This window comes from Passer domesticus, chromosome 1, assembly GCF_036417665.1.
Source record: "Passer domesticus isolate bPasDom1 chromosome 1, bPasDom1.hap1, whole genome shotgun sequence".
Lineage (NCBI taxonomy): Eukaryota > Metazoa > Chordata > Aves > Passeriformes > Passeridae > Passer > Passer domesticus.
In genome coordinates, this window is record NC_087474.1 from 42,756,557 (window position 1) to 42,781,634 (window position 25,078).

The 25,078-nt window shown below is 36.7% G+C and overlaps 1 protein-coding gene across 1 annotated transcript; it reads left to right on the top strand.

Annotated features, from left to right (window-relative positions):
* Positions 1-4,564: 4,564 nt before the first annotated feature.
* On the top strand, positions 4,565-24,328 carry ACP3 (acid phosphatase 3). Its single transcript, XM_064416290.1, has 11 exons — positions 4,565-4,733; positions 10,530-10,625; positions 12,528-12,614; positions 13,508-13,660; positions 16,188-16,286; positions 17,040-17,144; positions 18,141-18,273; positions 19,661-19,743; positions 21,468-21,574; positions 22,181-22,350; positions 23,140-24,328. Exons 1-11 carry the CDS (start codon positions 4,620-4,622, stop codon positions 23,256-23,258), a joined length of 1,266 nt encoding a protein of 421 aa, XP_064272360.1. The 5' UTR covers positions 4,565-4,619; the 3' UTR covers positions 23,259-24,328.
* The last annotated feature ends 750 nt before the right edge of the window (positions 24,329-25,078 follow it).

The window sequence follows — 25,078 nt, forward strand, 5'->3', positions numbered from 1 at the left end:
TCTCTTCTCAACCTGTTCCTGCTTATTCTTTTTTTTGAACTGGTGCCAAATTGTGGTGCTTGAGTTGCTTTTAACATTTTGTTTGCTAGATGTTTAGAAGTGAAAGTTCAAGAGCTATAAAGGGTAAGTTTCATGATTCTCCCATCAAAGTTAAGAGTAACTTTTCTGTTAGTTTCCTGAATAGGACAATGCTGACATAAAAAATGTGATAGAGACTTGAGACATTCTTCATTATTCTCTTTAGTCTCCAGTTCCCAGCTCCTCCCCTCCTTCCTAACCCAAATCCACGTCACAAAAACTTTCAAAGCTGCATGAAGATCCTTTGCCCCAGAGATTTGTCTGGTTTGGGGGATCATGGACCTGGATAGACCCTGGCCTCAGCCCTTCAGTTCATTTATGGAAATGCATCCTATGTGAGGTCACTGCTTACAGTACAACAATGTAAGGCCCCCTTTTCCATCACATGTTGAGAAAATATCTGCTTCCATGCTATATGCCCTAGTGTATATACCTTGAATAACCTAATTTCTCTTGAGCAAAAATATATTTCAAATTTAATTTACAAATTAAGACATTTCTAAGACATTTCTATTTTATTCCTCCTATCCCTACTGAACAGAAACCCCATCGCACACATTCTTTGTAATGCTTTTTGTTGTTAAGACTATCATTGTACAAACACAGAAAGGAAGATTTCCTTTATACCTCACTAACTCAGAGTGAAAATAAACATCAGTGTTTATAAAGGCTGGAACATAAAGCCCAGATCTATTGTAGGAATATAAATTGGGCTGTCAGTGAATGAATAATAAACTGCTCTAAATTATGTTTTCCTACAATTTCACCAGCTGACTTAATTTGAAAAATCTGTCTTACAGTCTTTTGCAGGCATGAAGTCATAAACAGGTTCATTTCAGTTCCTCTTAAAGAAGAAGTGAGTCAAAATTAGAAAAAACAATTTGACTTTGGAATTATTTAAATTACCTATTTTTTAAGTTTGTTGCAAAACCAGGATCACCTGGATATGAAACTCCCTCTCTCCTTTCACAAGCAATGCCTAAATAGACAGTCATATTTTAAAGAAGACTTGCTTCAATAACCTGAATAGTCATAGATGGTGTAATATAGCTGGATATAACTTGTGATCACTATTTTTTCTTTCATATGCTGAAGCAGTGTCAGTAAAATGGGGAATGAACAACAGAAAATCAACAGTAATTTTGTGCTCCCTGGGAAAGGTGGCACTGGACAGCCTGAACTATCATTTTCATTAATTTCATCACCTGTTTTTCTTTGGGTTATTTACTGAGCTGACTGACTATCAAAAATGAATGAAAGAAGAAAAACCCAAAACAATGCATAATCTGATCAAATTAATCAACTAATTTAGATTTATTTCATAGTAATACTAGAAGTAGGTGTTTCTTCTTTTTATTTAATGTTTATAGTATTTAGCCAAGATGTGGCAGACACAAGTTCAAATCCCTCCTTTAGCAAAAGGATTTATCTCTACCTCTCCAGAAAATAAAATCACCAAACTGCAGAGTTTCAGAGAGGAAAGATAAGAATTGTGCTTTTTGTCTCTTAGTTATTTGTTCACTTTGAAAAACCTGCAAATTAGGTTTCCCTTGTCTCAGGCAAACAGCTTAATCTCATAAGATCAAGAAGAAATTCTCTGACTGCCCTGTAACCAGGTGTGTATTACAAACTTGGGACAACCAAGAAACTATTAGAAGACAGTGAGAAGACAGTTTCTTCCCCACACCTGCTATAGATTAGTAACTTTGGGCTTCGGACATTTTCCTCTGTAGTCTAAGATACAGGTTCATGTTCTGTCAGCAGTACAAGTAAGTGATTCCATGTCACAAATGAACTCCCAGACCCTTCCCACTCCCCACGATTGGGTGAAAACACCCTCAACACAGGACTGTCAGACAGTCTTGTTTTCCTCATGTTTCAGAATGGTGCTTGGAAAATGTGTCACTTTTTTACTGAAATGAAATCTTTTCTTTTCCCTTTTTCAGCCCAAAAAGAAAAAAAAAGCTTGGAAAAAAGGATTGCAGATAAATCCAAACCATGCTAATCGCTGATCTGCACATGCAGTCAGTAGCAGGACCTAAGCTGTTTCCCTACGTAAGCAGCCTGGTTCATGAGTGCTGGCAGCAGTTTCACACCTGGTGCTTTGACTGCAGTGACTTCCACCCTTTCAGGGTGTAGGCTGTGCTCCACCAGCAGCAGTGGTTACCTCAAGTAACCCTTGTGTACAATAAAGCACAGACTCTTTTGCAACCAGCCACTTCAAAGCAAATCAAGGCTTCAGCAAGCCTTTAAGATAGGTATGTGCACTTAAAATTTATAATTGTGTTTAATTCTACTTAATGTCATAATATCATAATTAGAACTTATGACAATAAGTCAAATTAACATAAGCATGATTTACATTGTTTAGGTTCACTTGCACTATAACGCTTCAACAACCGTAAATAGATTAAGAAGGACTTTTTAAATTATTAATATTTTGAAGCAACTTTTCCTGAAAAGTGCCAGGATTTAGTTACTGCAGAATATGCTGAGTTTATACCTGCCAAATGGCCAGTATAGAAATGGAGATAATTGCAGAAACTCAAGGAAATTTCCAAATTGAATACATACTACCAGCATACTTACAGATTGCATACAGGATTTCTACATGACTCTTATCTTAACCACTATGAGGATTATTTTCCATTTTGGAATGTGCAAGCATTTACTTAAGTTGTTGTGGTACCTATTATTTTGGGCACAAAATAGTCTCCCTAACAAAGCATACATGCCAAGGGAAGAGTGAAACCACAGAAATCACTACTATTTACCACAGGCTTGGTCTTGTGTTGAAGTATCATTTTCAAGAAATATTACCAAAGATTTTCTATGAAATGTGATTGACATATTTTTTAACATTCTTGAATTATGCCATCCAGAATCCCCTCCCTGTCCCAATAAATTGCGTTCAGGTCCTCAAGTGAAGTCATTAGAATGGTTCCATAATAGTGAGACTACAGTGGTCATAGTCACTCATCAATGAAAAAAATAAACCAGCAAATCTTACAAAAACAAATCAGTTATGAATTTCGTAGGAAGGTCATAAGAAGGATAAGAAAATATTCCAAGGGCAAACAGTGATCCTTGATCAATAGCTTAGGAACCACCCATTACATAGATTAAAAAAGTAGGACATCCATTCTTGAATTTTGAGACATATTAAAGTATTCTGACAGTCTGTTTTATGACCTACACTCTTAAATAATGGAGGAAGATGATCAGCTTATATTTGTTTTCAGAAAGACAACATATTCTATATTTATGAACTCTCATGAACCTTTTGCATAGGCAAAAATCACACCAGGAGAGATCAAAAAGGAGGGTGGGGACAGAACAGTGGAGGAAGAAAGAAGTCCAACTGCTGAAAACTGGGAATGGACTGAGAAGACAGACAGGAAAGTTTAGGATCTGTCATACTCCTCTCATCCATCAGAAATGTGGATACATAAAGACATTCACACAACTCAGAGGAGGGGATACCTGAGGCTTAGTGGGCTTTAGGGCCTTAAAGATGGAATTTCTGGTAAATAGTGAAGCACCTGTTGTAGAAAATGTTGCTGCAGAGACCTCAGCAGAAGACTCTGAGACAGGTTTGGGCATGATAGGAAAGGACAATACACAAAGGACCTAAAATTTCAGCATTTAAAAAACTCTGCTTAAAGATCTCTACAAACTAATTCATTACTCAAAAAGTGCTTATGAAATCATGTCTACAGGTATCATTCTTCTTATTTTATAGAGAGGAAGTCAGCATAAACAAACTGAGCAATCTCCTCAAAGCCACTGAGCTACTGTCAGAAAGAGTGTTTTTAATCAGTAATAATAAATATGAGATCCAGGACTTGTTCACAAGAAATTTCTTAAGGATTTGAGGCCAAAAAAGATTTTGACATAAGCAGTTCCAAAGGAGAAGTCTAGGAATACTCCAAGGGAAAAGCAAAATAACACATGCAAATTGAAGAGCAAATAACTGCCCAGCAAGGATCTTAAAGAAGATACTTGTCGCAAAATTTTTTTGAGTATTTTATCTGAGACCCCGGCAATTTTAACCCACATGAAATTTTATTTTAAATAATTATTCTGATTTTACAATGATAATGTGGAAGAGGGGGGAAAAAAGGGAGGGCTGGCTGAAAAGTGGGCTAGCTGAGCAGCAAAGAGAAACTATTGCCTGGTTCATTCCTGTGGCTGTAGTTCGGAAAAATTCCAGGCACAGAAAAGTCAAAACAGAACAGGTAGGTTGAAATATTAGCAATGCTTAGCAATTCCTTTGTATTTTAACTTCATCCTCACACTCCAAAAGAGTAAAATATTACAGGAAAAAAAAGGAACTGAATTATGATTTGATTAAAAAGAATGTAAACAGTAATTTGGAAACAAAGGGCGATGCAATTTGTTGCGTAGTCACACAACATTCCTCTTGGATTTGAAATGCACCAGCGGCAGTTCCACCCCTTCTGAAGGTGCAGCCTGACGTCTCACAGTTGAGCCTGAGCAGCTGCTGGAGCTACAAAGTCTTTCTTTCCTCTTCTGTCAGGATGGGTGTGATATGTCTTCCCAGCTTGTCTAGGATCCTGTGTTTTTCTTTTCACATTATTCTCATTCTGCTTCAACAGACTACTGCAGCGCGAGAACTGAAGTTTGTGGTTGTAGTAAGTAGATATGTTCTCTGTTTTGTTGTGGGGAATACAGGGACAGAATTACATGTCTGTTGAATCAGACAAGGTGTACAGTTTCTTTGCTTGTCTTCAGACTTAGAAAAAAGTACTACTGTCCTTTTGCTTACTGAGTTTAAAGACCGCACCTAAAGAAAGATAAAAAATGTCTCTAGTTCTTAGAATTTTCATCCTCTAATCTCCTAATTAATTAATCTCCTACTTTCATCTTCAAATTTTCATCTCTTAATCTCCTAATTATTATGTCAAGATAACTGACTTTGTGGTAGATGCATAGTGCAGAGCAGTTGAAAGATGCAAAGTCCACATTTACCTATTCTTCCTTAGTTTAGCTGACACTCCAATGCATAGTGTGAGAGCTGGTGATTATGGACCTACCTCTTCTATGCTTGCAAGCTGAAGCTTATCATGTTAAGAAGTTACCACACATAAACACACAAAAGACTTTCCATTTCACAATAACTGCATTGTCACAGCAGTACCCTGAGAAATTAAATAGACAGGCATTTTTAAGTCGAGATTTAAGAGACATGTTGTATTGACTTCAGTTAGGCTGAAAACAGACTCTAATAATTCTTTTGCTGGGCCATTTCTTATCTCAAAATAGCTAAGTGACTACTTCAATGTCACTTTCCCAAATACCTCTAGAAAAGGAGACATTTAATTCAATGTAATACTTTGGATTATGAAGCTTGAACCATGGTCCTTTTCATTCTTTTTATAAATAAAAGGTATAATGATAAGGAACAGTTAGTCCAAAGGAATATTTTTTGTACAAAGTTGAGGGGATTGGAATGAACTTTTATAAATAGACAATTGAAGATCTTCTCCTTCAGCCTGTCCATATTTGAGACATTATGTGTGCAGTACTGTCTCCAAAATATATCTTCTGACTCTAGATAGAGTACTTCATGTATAGCCACATTGGGTGCATTGTGCATGCACAGCTTGGAGGAAGGCCAGAGTGCACAGGAAAAACCAGTTCTTACTCCTGCTGAGACACCACACATAGCAGGGACCTGACGCTAACTCCAGTAACATTCTGTATACAGAAATATACTTACGTGTTTTTTCACTGCTAACAGGGAGGACTAGACACACAGATGAAAATGGGTATACAGCAAGCCTTGGAGCATTAACTCCCTGAAAGAAATGAGATTTTAATTGAATTGTAGCTGTTATTGTGTTTTGAGAAGCAATGGTTTTGCAGCATGGTTTTGGAAAAGTTACCACTATGGAGATAGAGACTTCTTATCCAAAATCATCTGCTTATCATAACTGTGCTTACCATAACCTAACAAAAAACCAACCAAACAAAAAAACCAAAAACCAATTTCTAGGGTAGTTTGTCACAATAAACATTAAAGAGTAGGTAAATTTCATTTATACTGTGTTCCTTTTAATCCTGTTACTTTTGCTTAGGCTGACCAATCACATAAAATGTTACAATAGGTTTAATCTTATCACAATATACATCTTTTTTCTCAAGGCATAGTTTACGTATGGTCTGTTGAATTTTGCCTTCTAAAATCAGTGGATTTTCATAGAAACAGAATTGCTAGTATAAACATACAGCATAGGAATTGACCTCATCAGTGAATATATCACTGATTTAATGGGATATAATGAGGGTATTGCTACAGTCAAGGTAAATCTGAAAGGCATCTTTCTGACATACTTCAATAGCCATTGTCCAGCTGTCCTGTAAGTTACTATGTTTCCACCTGGGAATATTACAGCAGTGTGGAAATTGTCACAATGACTTTTTAAAACTTCCTTAGCAGAACTGCACAATATAAAATACATCTGCAGGGGTGAAGAAACACAGATAAATGTTCACTTTTTCTCACTTCTAGTATTGTGCTGTGCCTGGGAACGTGAATCACTTTCTCCTCACAACTTCCAACTTTGTGCTGATTCTGTGTGTTTTGATTATTGGCCACAAGCCCAGTTCTCTGAAAAGCTCTAATTCAAGCCAATTTGTCAAAATGCTTTTTAAATTTCTTTGCTTACATGTAAACATTAGCTTTTACCATAACTCTTGTACAACAAATTTAAGATTAAAGGCAGAATTTAAATTTAAAACCACAAAGTTTAAAGAGAGAACAAAATAGGAAATATGTAGGACAATCAGGCACCTAAATAGAAACAAAGTACTGATTTATTGCCTTGGTTTACAGAAGTTCTAACCTGGACCTTCTGCCTCTACACACACATACATTTCACCTGTCATATATACAAAGAGGTGTGGTTTCTGAGGCATTGTGGTTTCATCATGTTTTTCTTCTTGTAAATCAGGATAGGAAGAGTTGACTGAACATGTTATCTCTCAGCGTGATTTCTCTAATCAAGCCAAGCCATCTGAAACCTTGACTAAACATGCTCCGTATTTCTACATCTGGTTTCCCTGAACTGCCAACATGATGGTTTCACTTCACTTTTGTTTCTTCCTTCCTACTGCTGGCTTCAAAGTAAGAGATATTTTGTCTAAAGTTAAGCCTGTCAGTGAAAGTGTCTGCAAGAGGCTCACTATTACTCAGAGACACATACTTCACTGTAATTCATGGCATTTCTAAATGAAGATGTTATGTATATATATATATGTGTGTGTGTGTGTGTATGCTACACATGCTACATTCTCAGGGCACCCCCTCCCCTGCACCAGTTTGTCTCCAAAATGATTTTTCACCTGACAACAATGGAAGCAAATGCTGGCCAAAGTCTAAGGCATGTGACCATTTTCATATGAAGTGATCATGCTCACAAAGTTAGCAAGAGTGAATAGATGAACCCAGACACCAAATCAGATTCAAGCTGTATCAGAGTGGAAGGAGAGGGTAATGAATTTGGTAATTATTCACCTACTGCTTTAGAGAACTGAAGCACTTCAAAAGGAGTGCCAAAATTAATATAGCAAACAGATCTGTTTTGCTCTTCTTGTGTACGCAGCACTTACCATCCCCTCCTTCTTGATTTCTGGTGTCTTTTTACATTTTATAATGCTTCCTTGCTCCTCTTCTCTCATTCTGCCATGTTTTGTGTCTCCTGAAATGTCAGTAAGGCAATCTGTAGGCCAGGAGTAATAAATGCTGCAGCACACATTTTTTTAAATTAATTTGAAGAATGCACTCATTTTTAACAAAGTAGAAATGATACGTTGAGAAACATATACTGATGAGTAAGGTAAGATCTTCAGTGATACAGTTTCTTTTCCTATCAGGTGTTCTAATGAAAAGCATAGTTTCAAATTTTAGAAAAAGTCTCCTAAGATGTAGCTGTGAGTAAACGAGTTAGTCTTTCAGGTTAAGTGGTTGTTCATGTGGTCATTTCAGCTGAAGCAAAGTCATTTTCAGAAGTAGCAAGTTTGAGCACATACAAAAACCAGCTGTCTAAGAAGCTTTGTCCTTAAATTCCTAAAAATGGGGTTCTGCTTCTTTAAATGTTTGTTCCCTTCTTGTTGCTTCCAGCTTAGTGTTCACATCATATTTATGTGACACTGTGCAATGAAGGTGCAGAAATATGAACAAGGAATGTAATTATTAATTATCTCCTCTTTTGTGTGGACTTAAAGAAATTAAGCTTCTTTTTAGAAGAGCACACCTCCACTCCTTTAATTCCTTAAGGTTACAAAGAAATAAAATATTTTTCTTTATGTCTCCTGCTCACATATTCAATATCTCTTTTGATCTTGATCTTTTTGCACACTAATCTCCATTCAGATAAAATGCTATTCTGGCTTACTGAAAGCTGTTAGGGACTGGCTGTTGTAACACACTCAGGTTTACGCTGTACATTGAACATAAAACATCACAAACCACTATTTAAAATCTAACATGTTGCCAGTAATTTTCCACTAATAAAAAGGGCATATTTATGGCCAAGTGTTGATCTATTGTTAGTTATTGCCTAAAATATACATAAAAATTAGTCATTTAAACATATCAGTCAGTTTGAACAATTGTCAATTATCCATAAAAATGCTTTTGTGTGAAGTTGGATAATTTAACAAGAGAGAATGCAGCTATGCTGTAATTGGAAATTTAACCTTCATTCTTGACACAGGTACCCGCTTGTCCAGAAAAACGAATGAATCCTACCTGATACCTATGTACATCAAAATAAGGGAATGAGCAGTAGTACAAAAGTCCTTCTCACTCATTTTTCCTACACTCAGCTGAATCAGCCACCAGACAACATAGCTCTTCACTTATTTTCCTGTTGACTACAGGTGCACTGAGAAATTGTTATGAAGAACGGAGATTCAAAATTATAAGAAATGAGATTTAAAGAGGATTAAAACTGCACAAATAAGAAAAAAAAACCAAAAAAAACCTTGATGATGAGGGTGAAAACCTTCCTTGATTCACTGCAAAATATTCATTTCAGGTTGGCCACATAGTGACATTAAACTGGCAAAACAAAAAACATACATGTTCTAATGGTAACTTATACTCTAGCAAACTTCATTGTCTATTGTAGAAAATGAACAGAGGGAGAAATCCAATCATATTTGCCTTTACTGGACAGCATTTTCCATCTCTGAAGTACCTGCTCTAGCACAGGTTCGTGTGCATTAGGCTGATGGAAAGGGTGTGTGTTGTAATTAAAACATTAAGTCACACTGCTGATGTTGACTTTGAAAAATATAAATGTGAAACACCTCCCAGTGGGAGTGGCAAACTAACTAGTGTGAACAACTCTCTCTGATGTCTGGGCAAGAATGATGTGGCTTAATGAGGCAATGGAGAGTATTAATTATAAGCAGGTTATGCACCACTAAGGTATTAAGGCATAAATGTCATTTTATTAACAAATATACCATGCTGCTATGTTGTCACTTTATTGTGCTAAGTCAGGAATGAAGTTGGTGATGGGAACATTGATAAACAAAGCTTAATTTTATTACCCTACAATCTGGGTCAGCATTTTATTTCATGTGAAACTTCTGTGGATTTAATTTTTCTAAGCCTATGCAGCATATGCTATGGGGGGATAATTCAGTTTTCCAGAACCATTTAATCTAGGGCTGTAATTTCCTTTGTATGCTGGAATCAAAACACAAAAAGGTTCATTTAATTTTTCTGATTAAAAATCCTATGATTGAATGCATCACACTAATACTCACCATGCTGGAGTGTCCAGGATAATAAAGCAACCAAACTCTTTGCTCTCTCCAAATTTGATAAAAATAAAATCCTGAAGACTTAAAAAAATATTTTTATATATGCATGTAAAAGTACTAAGAAAGTATTAATTGAGCTAACAATGTAAATGTTTATACTCTTATCTTTACATTTTAGGATGATTGAGAAAAAGAGCATAAGATCCATATGTACATAGAATTACTTTTAAAGATACTGCTATGAAGAAAAGGTTACCAAAAAATTTCAAGTGTCTATGACATAGTAATTAAATACTAATCACATCAGTAACTGGCTTAATATTCAGAGGCACTGAGTTTCCAAAATTCAGTCATATTTCCTGTCTAGATGCCTAGCTGTGAACACAATCCCAACATTAACATCTTGAGTGATTATTTTAATGTTCTAGGATGAAGGATCATCAGGCTTATGCCCACTTAATTCTAATATAATTATACATAATCTTGATTTTAAAGAACGTATTCACATCCTACTTGACCAGGTTTCTGCAGACTCTCCAACATTTTCAGTTGAAAAATGACACTGGAAGTATAATATATGCTTTGCTACTAGTTAGATAAGATTGTTAACAGTAATGAACTCAAGGGGTTGTTATTGCTTACATTGTCAGCTTTTCCGACACGGTGACCGAACACCAATTGTGAACTTTCCAACTGATCTACACAAAGAAAGTGAATGGCCCCAGGGATTTGGACAGCTCACCAAGGTATGTTGACTTTTCTAAGAAGAACTTTAAAATGCTTCTAAAAGAGGAAGTGGGAAGATATTTTTTGTGTGTGTGTCTCAAAAGCATTAGCAAATCCCAGGTTCTGATAGTTGCTATTAGCAAATACCAATACCAGTAATTCATAAACATTTTTGCAATGTTATTCATTCAGCTATTGTTAAATTGAAATATTGTTCATCACAGGTTTATAATTACCTTCCTAAAAGCAACAACTTCTTGATAGTGCATCATCTGCTTTCAAACAAATGGCAAGTTTCAACACTGTACTGTTAACACTGATGAAGTTCTAATGACCATTAAGTACTGAGCCCTGTGACAGGTTAAAGATATGACACCTGCCCACCAAGTCAAGCGAGACGAGTCCACCTCTCATCATTGGACTGACAACCACCAATTCACAAAACAAAAGAAGACGTGCAGTAGAAGGTTGCTTCTGGGGACAATGTGTCTTCTTAACAAGGCCACTTGCAGTCCAGAGCTTCACTAGGATGCACTGAACCTACTTTGTATTTGACATATGACACTCTGGAGCAAAAGAAAGCCAATGTATTTCATAATAACATTTTGTCATGGTGCAGAAGTATGAAATAGAGACAGTTCAGTCTTTAATGTTTGAAAGGGGCTTGAAAGATCTGTAAAATTCACACACTGAAAAACTGCATTACTGTCTTATTACTAGCTTATGTACTAAGATGTTCCTGCTTTGGCATTGGCTTTTTTGAGAGCTTTTTTCTATTTTGCTATCTTTTTAAAAACAGTAGTAGGAATGTACTTCTCTGACAGGTAGAAGGTAAAAAGTTCAGCTCAGGCTTTAGAAATAAATAACAGAAAAACAGTCTGCAACCTAAGACAACTGCAGGCACACAAAGGCAAAGACAGAAGAATGCTACTTAAGGCATGAAATATAAGCCACAAATGTATAAGGCTGGACAATTAACAGGGAAATGACAGTGATAAATACTAGGCTGTCAATCATACTCTCTCAGCTGACACTGACATACATTCTAAAGGACAATGTTGATTGGTGTCTACATACCTACAGTTCTGAGGAAATAATATTTGTATGGAATTGGAGGCATTGCCTTTCTTTAGCAGGTGCTGCAATCTTAGCACTTCAGAACACAGAATTTCTTCATAGATGTAAGTGACCATTTCTAGTAAAAATTCTAGATCACCTGCAACACACACCGTCGTTCTGTTTTTGGCTGAGAGAGAGCTGGTATGGGGCTCTGTTTTGGATTTCTGCTGAAAACAGTGCTGGTAACACAGGGATGTTTTTGTTAATGCTGAGCAGGGCTTACAGATTCAAGGACTGTTCTGCTTCTTGTACCACCCTGAGTTTGTCTGGGGGTGCACAAGAAGTAGGGAGGGGACACAGTTGGGACAGCAGATCTCCACTGACCAAAGGGATATACTGTACCACATGATGCCATGCTCAGCATATAAAACTGGATGGAGAAAGAGGAAGGGCCAGACATTCAGCTTGATGTTGTTTGTTTTCCCAAGTAACTGGGATGGGGCTCTGCTTTCCTGGAGGCTTAACACCTTCCTGTCCATGGGAAGTGGTGAATAAATCCCTTATTCTGCTTTGCTGGCATGTGTGGCTTTTGCTTTTCTTATCAAACTGTCTTCAGTCCCTGGAGTTTTCCCACTTTTACTCTTCTGATCCTCTCCCCAGTTTCACCAGGAGGCAGTGAGAGAGCACTTGTGTTGTGTTCAGTTGCCAGCTAGGGTTAAACCACAATAACAGTATGTTCTACAACCACTTAATGATCACTTAAAAGCTAATTGCTGAAGACAAAAAAAAAAAAAAAATAAAATTTTACACTAAAAGTCTCTAGTAACCTTAATCTAGTAGTCATTCATATGCTTGCCTTACAGACTGGAATGCAGCAGCTATTTGAACTTGGGCAGTACATGAGGAAACGATATTCCAGCTTCTTGAACAGCACATACAACCGGCAAGAGGTACAGAGCAGAACTGTCTGCAGCATGTTTCTCTGGCATAGCAGAAGTATGGATTTATGAAAGCACATTATTATACTAATTTCATTAATGAAGAAATTAGGGTAATAGAAAAACAATTTTGAAAGTCAGACTTATGTCAAGATAAAACCAGAATAACATCTATTTTTCAGCTCTTACATTCTGTTTGGGTCTTTCACAACCTAATTTTCCCAAACTGAACAGCTCCACGATGAATAAGTTGGGAATTTTTAACAGACTAAGACAATAATGGTCACTGTACAGCTAAATACCTCTCCAGTCCTGTGATGGGCCATGCTTACACACTTCCTCCTGTAGCAGAGAGTTCTAACAGCTCTTTGGATGTGCTTATCACACAGTACAGATCCATTGTGGAGAAGACACCTCTAACGTTTTGGTTTGTTTAGGAGGCATGCATTATGGGAAAATATGAAAGACCTTTGCTGTGCTTCCAAGAGAAGTTTATATTTTGAGTACTTTAACATTCCTGATGACTGATAGACCATAGAAACATTTAGGTGGGAAAAGACCTTTATGAATTTCAAGTCCAATTGTTAACCTGTCCACCACTAAATCATATGTATCAATGTTAAGATTGAGAAAAATAAGATAGAGACCATCCTTCTTTGAAATAATATTTTCCTATTCTTTCAGTTCACTCTGAAGGCTAGATTCCAAATTAAAAGATGCCTTAGAAATTCCATTTGTGAAACTGAGGTAGTACCCTGGAAAGCTGAGTTACAGTTTCACTGTTTTGACTTTATGGAAAAATATAACACTAAAAACAAGAAGTCAGTATTGACAAGTCAGGTAAAATTTCCCTAATATTTTATCTTTTCCATTTAATCTTTAATTCTTTGCCATTCTATTTTCAGTTTTACATCCAAAGTACAGATTATGATCGCACCATTATGAGTGCCCAGTCATATCTTTCTGGCCTCTTTCCACCAACTAGCAGCCAAATTTGGAACCCTGACCTTCTCTGGCAACCCATTCCAGTCCACATTTTTCAAAAAACAGCAGAGCAGGTGAGTACTGGCTAGAAGCATTCTACGAGGTCCTAATCTTTCACAGAAGCAAAAGAGCTAAAAAGCATTTTTAAAGCTTTTTGAGTCCAACATAATAGAAAATATCAAATGGAGCTACTGGCTGACAAGTATGTCATAGGTCAACTGTAAGAGCTACATGAAAATCCTCCTTCCATAGTTGCAGAATACCCGAATTATCACACACACACACTACCATTTTCTCTGAGGTTAGTTCTTCTGACCAGAACACTTTTGGGCACTATTCTAGGGAAGTTTTTCTAAATCTTTATAGGAAACAAGTGTTTTTCTAAATGCCACTCAACTAGGCATATCTTGTCTCTTTGGCAAGTTTTTTCCATAGTTTATTTAAGGAATTGAATTTCCACCAGCCACAGTAATGACCTCAAAAGTATTACCTTCCTATTCTGGTAGCACTTAGGCATTCTAATTACAGACAAGGGCTCTTTTATGCTCAGTGCTATAGAAACACTTAATGAAACCCTAGCACTTCTCTTGCAGATCATAAGAGTAGGCCTACCTGAATAATAGGGCCTGTAGAAGTTTTACTTCATATAGCTCACTCTGGCTGATTCAGGTTTAGATTTTAATTTCACTTGCTCTTGTGACAAGGACTGTGTAAGGAACAGTGTGGCCAACAAGGGTAAAAAGCTTGTGAGTGTAATAACAGAAAACCTCATTTACTTCTGGCTTTGAGGACAGAAGCTGACTTTAATAAAATTTGTACAAACCCTCTATTACAAAACTGCCCATCACCAACATCAGACAATGGACTCACTCATTAGGGGGCTGCCACACCTCTCTCCCTTTGATGTTGCTCCATTCTTAGAGACCACGTTTAAAAACAGGTACAGAGAGAAAGGGTTCACACAAACTGAATTAGGTAAGTGTGATTCAGCCAGAAACTTAACCCTGTTCCTAAACAGAAAAGAACACTGTCATTGTTATTTAAATACAGGACACCAGAGGAAACCCTTTCACCAGAAGACAAGAAAAACATCAAAGTGGTTACAGTTTTGGCCACATAGTACCTCAAAGCCCTTAGGGGAATCACAGTGCAATGAAATAACCTGTCTGAGGAAGGCAAGCTCATTTGTAGGAGTCTCTAGTGCCTCATCACTTCTGTGGCTGCTTCGGGAGCGAGTATTGATGCTTCTCTCAAACACACCTCTGCAGCAACACAAAATGCCTTTTATAATGCAAACCACCTGGAACAAAACCACTGTTCCCTTGTTAAACGAAGCAGATGTTTGAAGGTATTTTCAAGCCCCAAGCAACACAAAGTGGGAAACTGAAGCCAGGTACAGTCCTGTATAAAAACCATAATCACAGTTCATTTTTAAGCTGCTGAGATCAATCAAGACTTGACAGGCAACAGTACTGAGTATTGCTTATTGAAGCCAAAGGGAGTGGCTTGATTAATAACACTTAGAGAGGGATAATTAAGACATACAACAAGAGAAACATTTGTTATTGTGTAATTAAACAACATTCCCCAGTTTCATATTGCAACTTTGAGCTTTCATCCTTCAGTGTGCCACTGTTACAGAAAAATTGGACCATTGGAAATCTATCCAAGTGAAAGTGGGCTGAGGTCTGTTGATGGCTGCTGCCAATGTCCCACTGGAAACATGCTGGAAGAGCAGTCTGTAAATGTAAATGTAACAGGATAATACTAGTGCTGGGTCAAAAATGCTTTAGTGATGTGGCATAAAGTGCCGTACCAGCACAAGCTTGTTTTCTTCACTGTGGCTTTTCACTGACATTTTATGCTGTATCAGGGATCATTTGTCTTTGTGCAATTGATATAAAACATATTTTTCAGAGCTCAGGGTTTGAAAGACGCACGTATTTACATGTTGTTCAGATCAAATATGTACTATCACGTGACCTCATAATGCACACACTTGGAGTAATTAAAAGTGAACCATTTCCTTAAACAAGAACAGAGCCCTTAGGCCCATAGCTTCTTGATATTTCAGAAGAACAATTCATCACTCTTGTTTCAAGTTCTTTTAAGTAGTACTTAAAATGCTTACCATAATCCACTGGTTATCTCCAAAGAGATGAAACCTGGATTTATAGATGGAGAAGCAATTCAGTTTCTAGTACCAGGTGGAGTTAACTCACATCTGGGAAAAGACAGAAAATGAGAGGGAAATTGCAGCTTTTAAAAATTTCTGATCATGGACCCTGACCCATTTCTCAAAGCAATCCCTTGACAGACATGTGTCATTTCTTTTTACCAAAATCAGTTAAATTGAGGGAAATCAAGCTATCACAGAAACAAGTAGCCGTTGAAAAGTCAAGATACCACAGTCTATCACTTATGTTAACTGAATTCATGATTAACTGAATTCATTATTAAAGTACCCAAACAATTATTGAGTAGGTCTAGCACAACCATGAATCTGTCTAAAAAATGTTACACCATTAATCTCAGCAACAGAAAAAACAGAGGGGTGTTGATAATTTTAGAACTTTCTAAGTGTTCCTTTTCATGTTTCAGAGGCTGAACTTTCCTCTGCCCAACTGTCCCCGTTTTGATGAACTTCAGCAGGAAACACAAACATCAAAAGAATTTCAAAGTAGAATACAACCGTACATGGTAAGAGAAAAAAAACCCAAACAAACAAAAATCCAAACAAACACAAGATGTGAGAAAAAGGAAGGTAACTAAGTTGCAGAAGTTAAGGAATTGTATTTTTTCCTTTTGTTAAAATGCAAAAACTAATTTAAAAAAATTAAAAGCCTGTTTAGGTTATGTTATCATTGGATCAGAGATGACACAAAGTCAAATCAGAAGGCAAAGTGGCAAAATAGCTGAAACCACTTCTTTTATATGCTGGTCCAATACAGGTGGACCTGAGTGGTCATTTAATCAATGCATTTCACATGATTGGCTAATTAACAAGACACCCATTTGTAAACAACCTTATGGGCAAAACAGCTTATTACAAAACACCAGGTGCAGATGGTTTAGAATTATTTCCAGCTGCCTAAAGTTTCCCAGACTGATTCATGGGAAAGCTTATCTAGCTTTTCTCTCTGATCACACTATTGTATCCACAAATTTAGATATTAGAGAAAGGTTCTTCACCCAGAGGGTGGTAAGGCATTGAACAGGCTCCCAGGGAAGTGGTCACAGCACCAGCCTGACAGAGTTCAAGAAGATCTCAGGCACATGGAGTGATTCTTAAGAATGCCATGTGCAGGGCGAGGAGGTGTACTCAATGATCCTTACAGGTCCTTTCAAACTCAGCTTATTCTTTAATTCTGTGAAAAGGTTGGGTGTTAGTGAATCTATCTGCATGTATGTTCCATGTGCATTTGTAGTACACTGTTCACTTTTTCCCCACAGGATTTTTTACAAACAATGGCAGTTAACACAGGACTTGAACTAAACCACCTTAAAATACTGGACAATTTCCAGCTCTGGAATACATATGATACTCTACATTGTGAGGTAATAATATATCAATAGATGCTGGGGAGAAATATAACTCCAACTTTGGGTTTCAGTTAAATCGTGGCCATGTGTTTTCACTGGATTGAGTTGTAATGTCTCCTACTTTTTTCTCTTTTTTTTTTCTTTTTAATTTGAATCTAAGTTATATTTTAGTGCTTTGATAAAAAATAACTGAAAAACATGGTCTACAGCTTGGGAGATTGTAATTTCCATTTCATGTTTGAAAAATTGTTACCGTTCCCATTATTTCCTTTTTACCCTTCCCAATATGCTGCTATAGAATTATTCAGCATGATGGCTATAACAGAGTTGTGATTTTTAACAGAGAAATGAAATTATTAGCTTTAAACTATTAACAGGTAAACACCAAAATACTTAAGATTTTGAATACGAGAGATCATGAAAGATCTATCAGTTAAAAATTTTTGAGACAGTGATTGCTATCAGTTAAAAAAACACCCAAACTGACCCCAAGTATGGGATAATTCCATTTGGCCTCAGTCACTACTGGCAGTGCATGAAGGATTTTGAACATATCCTCTACAAACTGAGGTAATTAAACATGATAATATGCTGTCACTTTTACATGACTGCAGAGTGACACTTGTGTCTAGCTGCCCAGTGATAGAACCGGTATGTGGACAACTGTATGGAAGGCAGAAAAAAATCACATATTTATAACCTGAAGACCCAAAGAAAGGAAAAGAAGACATATGTCTGCAGTATTTCCCACTAAAACATGTATCTCTATAGCAAGAGCACATTATACCTACAAAGAATCTCCTTCATTCAGGTGCTTCTGCCCTTCACTCACTTCAGGCCAATCCCCATTCCCACAAAATGTGTTTCAGGGCATACTCTGGAGTAAAACCAGACTGTGCAGAGAATTGCAGGACAGCCTCAGAAAGTCTAAACTAAGTAGAGTGAGGGTAGATGACAGGATGATGGAAACCAGTGAATTATAAACATGCTTTTGTTTTCCTTTACCACTAGGGTATTCACAATTACACTCTTCCTGTATGGGCCACTGAAGATGTAATCAACAAGATGGAAAAACTGGCAGAATTGTCCCTACTCTCATTATTTGGGGTTTATAAAACGGAAGAGAAATCAAGACTACAAGGAGGTAAATCAAAAAGTGCACAGCTCTAAGAAAGGAGGAGATAATGCAACATCCTGTCACTTTACTAATGCAAAATCATCCAAACAAACTCTTCATTTGAAACTATGGACATTGGATGCCATATTAAGAATTCCAATATGTGCTGAATATTGGCACTTGCATGGATAAAATACTGCAACTAGGTGTAAAAATTACTATCTTCAGGTTTTCCAGATTTTTTAAGGGATTTGGACTTTTTAGAAATATTATAGAAAACTAAGGGAATAAATCAGGCCCTCATGGTTATGATCATTACTTATCTTATAGTAGGTTAGATTGTTTCTCCAACATTTCTTCTAATTGTTTACTGTTGTTTTTTCCCTTTGATGTACTGGTTATACATTGTGTCAAAACACTGGCAACAAATTTGTAGCTCTCTCAGTGATACAAAGCTGCTCCAAAACAGTCTGATCAGAATAAAAGCTGAGAGATTCCAGTTACGTCTATACTGCAAGAACTACAAGAACTGGGAACTACTGCTTAGCTCCAAAATTGGGGTACATAGACTGTGCTGCACATTCTGACAGTACTTCTGGACACAACCCAGGAATTTATCATAGGATCCCCAGGTATCCATGAGCAAGAAATCAAAAAAATTGAGTTTGAAGATTTGCAGGCTGGAACATTTGAGGCCAGGCTTTCTAATGCACCTACTGTGCAGATCTAGGTAAAGAATAATTAGCAAATCCATCACCTGGGCATGCACATCACTGGATTGAATATATAGTAATTACAGGCTCCAATCTGCAGTAAAGCCTGTTAGCTGGCAGATGCCCATATCATACGGTCAGGACTATTTAATGTTCACTGGCATACCAGTTACATCCTCTTTCCTTAGAGTGATATAAACTGTGCTTCAGGGAATTTCTGCTGCCCTTACCCATTAGTTTTAGAATACCTTTGGGCTGGAGAAGAAGTAAAAAAGAGCTTTGGAAAAAGCAAAGAATCAATAATGTGCAACATGTTGGAAGTAAATAGTTAAAATATTTCTTTGGCATGTAAAGAGGAAGAGATCAACACAGCTGTCATTATTCCAACACTACAAAAAAACAAAAAAAAATAATGGAGAGATCTCAGCATAACAGAACTGGAAGTGTCATTATCACCAGTTCTCAGGATGGTTCTAAATGATTTCCTGTGAATCCTGCTTCTTCATTTAATCTGGATGATGAATCATATATTTCTCCTCTGTAATATCTTCTCTGTAGTTACAAAACTGTATTAAACTGAAAAATGAGTACGAGGCCTGAGCAGATGTCTTATATTTGATACTCTCAATATTTTGTCTTTTTTGTTTCCATTCAAACATTATACCTTCATTTTCCACTTCCTTTTTTTCTATCTTTTTAAGGTGTCCTTGTGAATATTATTTTAAACAGTATTAAACAAGCTGCCAATTCTTCAAAACCAACAAAAATGGAGGTCTACTCTGCAGTGAGTATTTTCACCTTTCATACATCTTACTTTGATTTTATCAGTAAGTTAAATGAAAGAATAATATACTACAGTTTAACTAAAGTGCTTTAAGTGTACTGATCGGTGTTTTAAGGTAAACACCGATCAGTACAAGAACACAGTATAGGCATGGATCTCACCTCAGTTTTAGTTAAACTATATTTGGAAAAGAAAACTATATATTTTATCATTCATTTTTCCTACAACCTAATGGTGCCGTTTCTATTAGTTGCATCTTTCCTGAAGTGCTCCAAAGATACTGGCACATAGCAGAACTTCAGCTGTGCTTCCAAACCTCTCCTCTGTGGGTTCTTTTTTATTACTACTACTATTACTTTATTTATTTTAGAGGGTGAAGAGGGCCACTTTCATCAGGCTAAGATCTGCTTAGCTCATTCATTATTCTGTCTCTAACAAGAGCCAAAGGCAGGGATGAATGTCAGAATAAAGCCAGCAGAGAGTGATAAAACCTTCCAGCAATCTGTGTCTTAGGGACTTCCTGAGAGAGAATTTGTCCCTGTGTTTAGTGTCCCTTGACAGACTGTCTTCCATCAACTTGCCTAATTACTTTTTAAATTAATTTATACCTTTGGAATCTGCAATATCTTATGACAATGAAATTTGTGTTAAAGAAAAAAGTACGCCTGCTTTTATTCACATTTTCTGGGTCTCTAATGAATTTACTATTTTCTGTCACTCTTTTTCCATATTTCCTTTTCCAAGACCAAGTCCTACTGTATTTAATCTTTTCTAGAAACTACTTGATACCTCAAATCTTTTTCACTGTCCTTCCTACATGATTCTAGCACTACCATGTTCTTTTTGAAGAGGGAAGAGCAGTACATCCAGATTTTTCACTTCTGCTTTAATACCCTGAGTTAAAGTATAGTGTTATTTTTGAAACTGATCAGCCTATAAAATTCCAGAACCTGAATAATAATTAAACCATAGCTGCTAGACTACAATATAAATAGGTCTAGAAGATATATATATATATATATATGTATACATATATATACTTAAAGATGCTTGCAAAATTTATGCACCAAAGTGTTTGGACTTCCTGCCTTCAGCTCCTCATCCTATAATCCCTGCAAAAGCAGGGATAATGGGTAGATGAAGAAACTATATGTGGGTGGGTAACAGATCCCATAAAAATAGAAGCCAAACTGAGATTTTGTTGTATGAGTCCAAACAGAAGGAACAATAGAAAAAAAATCTGAAGTGGAAGAAAGGAGAATAGTCTTTGTACACAACTATTTGTCTGGAATACTACCAGAAAAAAAAGTACTTGTACCTTCACTTGAAATTCCCTAGATTATACTACTCTACACTGCCTTAATCTGACCTTGGAGCAAAAGACACTACCAAAGGAAGGAAAAGAGAAAATGGACTGAAAAACTAGATTTATTACTCAAACCACATCTTGCTTTCCCTCAGAATCTGTCTCCAAAATTCTGCCAGATGGTGTAAGACACATACTGCAGTAACTCTTTGCAAATGCCTCCTGCTCTCTGTAGTAATCAGTTTACATGTTTTCCCCAATGGTGAATATACTGAACACATTTTTATAGTCAAATTTACACAGGTTTCCTTTTATCTTGATTTCCACTCCCTCTCTACTCTTGTCTCATAACTCTGGCTTAGTGCTAGTTGACTTAATTGACTGTAAAGGATGGATTTATTTTTTTTTTCTTCAATAGCATGACACCACAATTGGGGCCCTCCAGATTGCTCTCAATATTTTCAATGGAAAACTGCCACCATATGCTGCTTGCCAGTTTTTTGAACTCTACCAAGAAAGCAATGGGCAAGTATCTTCTTATTGATGCAAGAAAGAGTGTTTAGAATTTGCTACCCTCGTCCCCAAAACCATTTTTCTCTCAAATATTGTGAAAAGATACAATTTTGATTTAAATAGATAATTTACTAACAGCCACAATTTTGATTTAAATAGATAATTTACTAACAGCCCATAGGCACAAAGTCATATTAATACTAGGGAAAATTACATTTTCTGGATGTGCATGTATGTTTTGAAAGACAGGAAAAAAGGTAAAACAAGCCTTATGAGAGGGAAGAAAATGGTAAAATAATTCTTCCTGACTCTTCAGATGATAGCAAGAACATTTCCAAGACATAACTCCCACAATAAGCCAGCTGGCATAGAAGAGCCCAGTACTGGTGCATTCAAGGAGCCTGCAGAAGGACCTTTTCAGCTCACTGTTGATCAGTGCTGTTAAATTAACAGCTTTGGCAAAGTGGGCTTTGCAGACGTCTTTCACAAAGCCTCCTCTCTTGGAGAACAGGTTCTAGAGTAGGGTGTTAGAGGCTATTTCCAACATGCTGTCTTGAAGTAGGAAACCTTCTATTTAAGTACCATTTTTTAAAAAAATTTTTCAATGTTGTTAACCAGGCAACATAGCATCGAAATGTATTATCGGAACGACACTTCAAAGGATCCTTATCTCCTCACTTTGCCAGGGTGCACCTCTTCTTGTCCACTTGAGAAGTTTGCTGAACTAGTTTCTCCTGTGATTACAGAAAACTGGTCAAAAGAATGTGGGAAGAAAGACAAAATGAAAGGTAGTATAACAGTTCTGTATTTTCCACATAAGACAGGGAGGTAGGTATTTCATCAGTGGCTGAACTTTGTACCCTTCACACAATCAATAGATTTCCCTTTAAGTGGGGGCCAGATTTACTGTGAACGAGGATGTCTGTAGAAATTAAATTAGCATATTCACAAAATGAGCCGCCTGAAGCCTGTGGTCAAAACTAGATCTCCACTTGTTGAAACGTCTAAGAGAAGTATGGATGTTGGTGATATAAGAGGGTCTTGTTCATGTTGGATACATCAGACTTTCTGCAAATGCAAAGCAAAAGTGGCTTGCAAATGCATGGTAAGATTTGTGCACGTGTATTTCTGCAGTTGTACTGAGTGCAGCTGATCCATGATCTACTAACAGAGCTGATAACCTCTTCCTGCCTGAATATTATTTCTTGGAGGGAGGAGAAGAGCAAGGCAACACATGTTACTTTTCAATAGTCCCATTATTTCCCCTGTCCTGCATACATTCACCATTTTACTGACCCCTGATGAAAGTATTTTTCTTTTTTTATTAACTACACATAGGCTCTCCTGCCCTATGGGAACATGGGAGTAAGATTCACCTACGCACAGGAAGCACAGGAATCTATAAATTTCTAGGATTGAAGTATATGTTCTTATCTTGCATATGCCAGTAAATGTGATCTTGTCAAAAATATTTCCATTGTACATATATGTAATTAGACTGCTAGCTTTGCATATAAAATGGTATATATATATGTCTTTCATTAACTCCCTTTTCATTTATATTTTGTTCTTCACAGATATTTTTATCGGATTTAATGTTGCTGTTTGCTTGTTGTCCATTTTTAACCTTGTACTGCTCTACCTCCTTTATCATTATGGACGCTGCAGGAGCAGAAACAACTACCAAGATATTTAAAGTGGAGGTAAAGAAGTGAAAGTGAGAGCAGCTAGACATCAAGGAATACTTGAAGTTGCTGATACCTATCAGTTTGCTCTGGCCAAAATAATCTCCAAAGCATATCCAATAAACTTGAACAGCTGAGGTATCTGTGGTCTCCTAAAATTCTACACATCTGCAGTGAGAAATACTGTAGAAATACATTATTTTAGGAATTACTGGATGGATGGCGTTATTCCAATTAATATCTTTATTCTACTACTACTATTACTCAATTTTACATTAACCAGTGGGGTGAAAGAATGCCTATGCTTTTTTTTTATATTGTCTATTACCATTTAGCCCTCTGCTACTCAACAAGTCTTTCTTCAAAACTGCATTCTGTAATATTTACCTTACTTCCTATAAATGGCTATTTTGTTGATGCACAGGAAACCAGTGAGCAGAAGCTGCAATTTCTGTACAAAAAAGACTCATACCAGCACTTGGACATACTGTTCCTGCATTTAGTAGTGCAAATTTATGCTAGAATTTTGACCTTAGCCTTCGGCCAATAAAAGTCTTCAGCCAGCTCTTTAAAGGAGTTACATCTCTATAGCTCTCAGTGAAATTAGTAAAACTGGTATAATCCGTCACATATCTAGGCATCAAGCAAGAAGCTTAGTGCAACAGCATTTTGGTCAGTGTCTGTAACTTCAATAATATGGATAAGTAAATATATTAAAATCTATTTTCTATTGCTACACTGTTTTCCTATTTTTTCTGGGCTCCCAGTCATGAATGATCCTTTGCTCTGCATTTCTTTGAGCCACTCTTAGAATAATTCCTCAAGCTATCACTCTCTTCATTATCTTTTATTTTAAATCACAATAACTCCTTTAACTCATTGCTCTGTTCACAATCCAATATGTTAGCAAGATGTACACTAAAAGTAAGAAAACAATGATTCTGCTTTTTGTATGTTGATCTCTTCTGTGCAATTTATTTTGTTTAGATTGTAAGCTTCTAATGTCAGGAATCTGTTTCTGTAACTGCTCTTGAGTGTCACAAACTATATGCATAATAAGCACTAATATTGCTGTATAAAACCCTACTTATTGTCATATGTTTCAAGACTGAATCAAGACTTTTTCATCCTGTATTCCTGCAGAGGCTACTGTGAATGACAATACCTTGGAGAAGTCTCTTTAAAAACCAAGACAACCATAAAAACAGGTGCCAAGAGCAGGGTCAGTCCAACAGGTATAATGTGCTGAAGCTAGCGTGTCCTGCTGAGATTCAGAAAGAAAGCAAGCTGAGGGATGGAGCTGCTTAACTCAGACATAGCATCACAGCAATGTGAATACACTGCTTCTGCACTGACTTTCACATTCTGTGGGTTGCAACGTGGAGCTCAGGAGCCTCAGTAAGCTGTCAGTGAGATAGTGATCTAGAGATCAGCCTTCAGTATTACAGCTGAAATGTGATATAATAATATATAGTGATATTAATTATAATATATTAAATAGTATAAGTCAGAGTAACAAATGCTTGTGGGAATACATCACTTCCCAAACATTGCATTTCTTGTAAAAACTTCAGTTACTGAAGTGTCCACCTTTTGAAAATTATTTCTCACTCAGTAAAAGGCTTTTATTAGTATCCATGACATTTCCATTTTATCTATTTTAGGAAATATCATAATCAGCTGGTGGATTTGAGTCTTACATGTTCAGGATTTTTATTGTATAACAGGTTGATGCAAAGCTGTCAAAAAGATGAAAGGCTGTCCATAAGTCAGATGGTTTAGATGTACAACCTTCAGCTTGTAACTAGTCATTTTGATCCTCATGTAAAAA

Excerpts from the sequence above, each read along its gene's own strand:
- ACP3 (XM_064416290.1), top strand. The coding sequence starts at position 4,620 with ATGGGTGTGATATGTCTTCCCAGCTTGTCTAGGATCCTGTGTTTTTCT. Across the intron at positions 13,661-16,187 it reads TTCAAAAAACAGCAGAGCAG|AGGCTGAACTTTCCTCTGCC; the intron begins GTGAGTACTGGC and ends TTCATGTTTCAG. Across the intron at positions 18,274-19,660 it reads GAAATCAAGACTACAAGGAG|GTGTCCTTGTGAATATTATT; the intron begins GTAAATCAAAAA and ends TATCTTTTTAAG.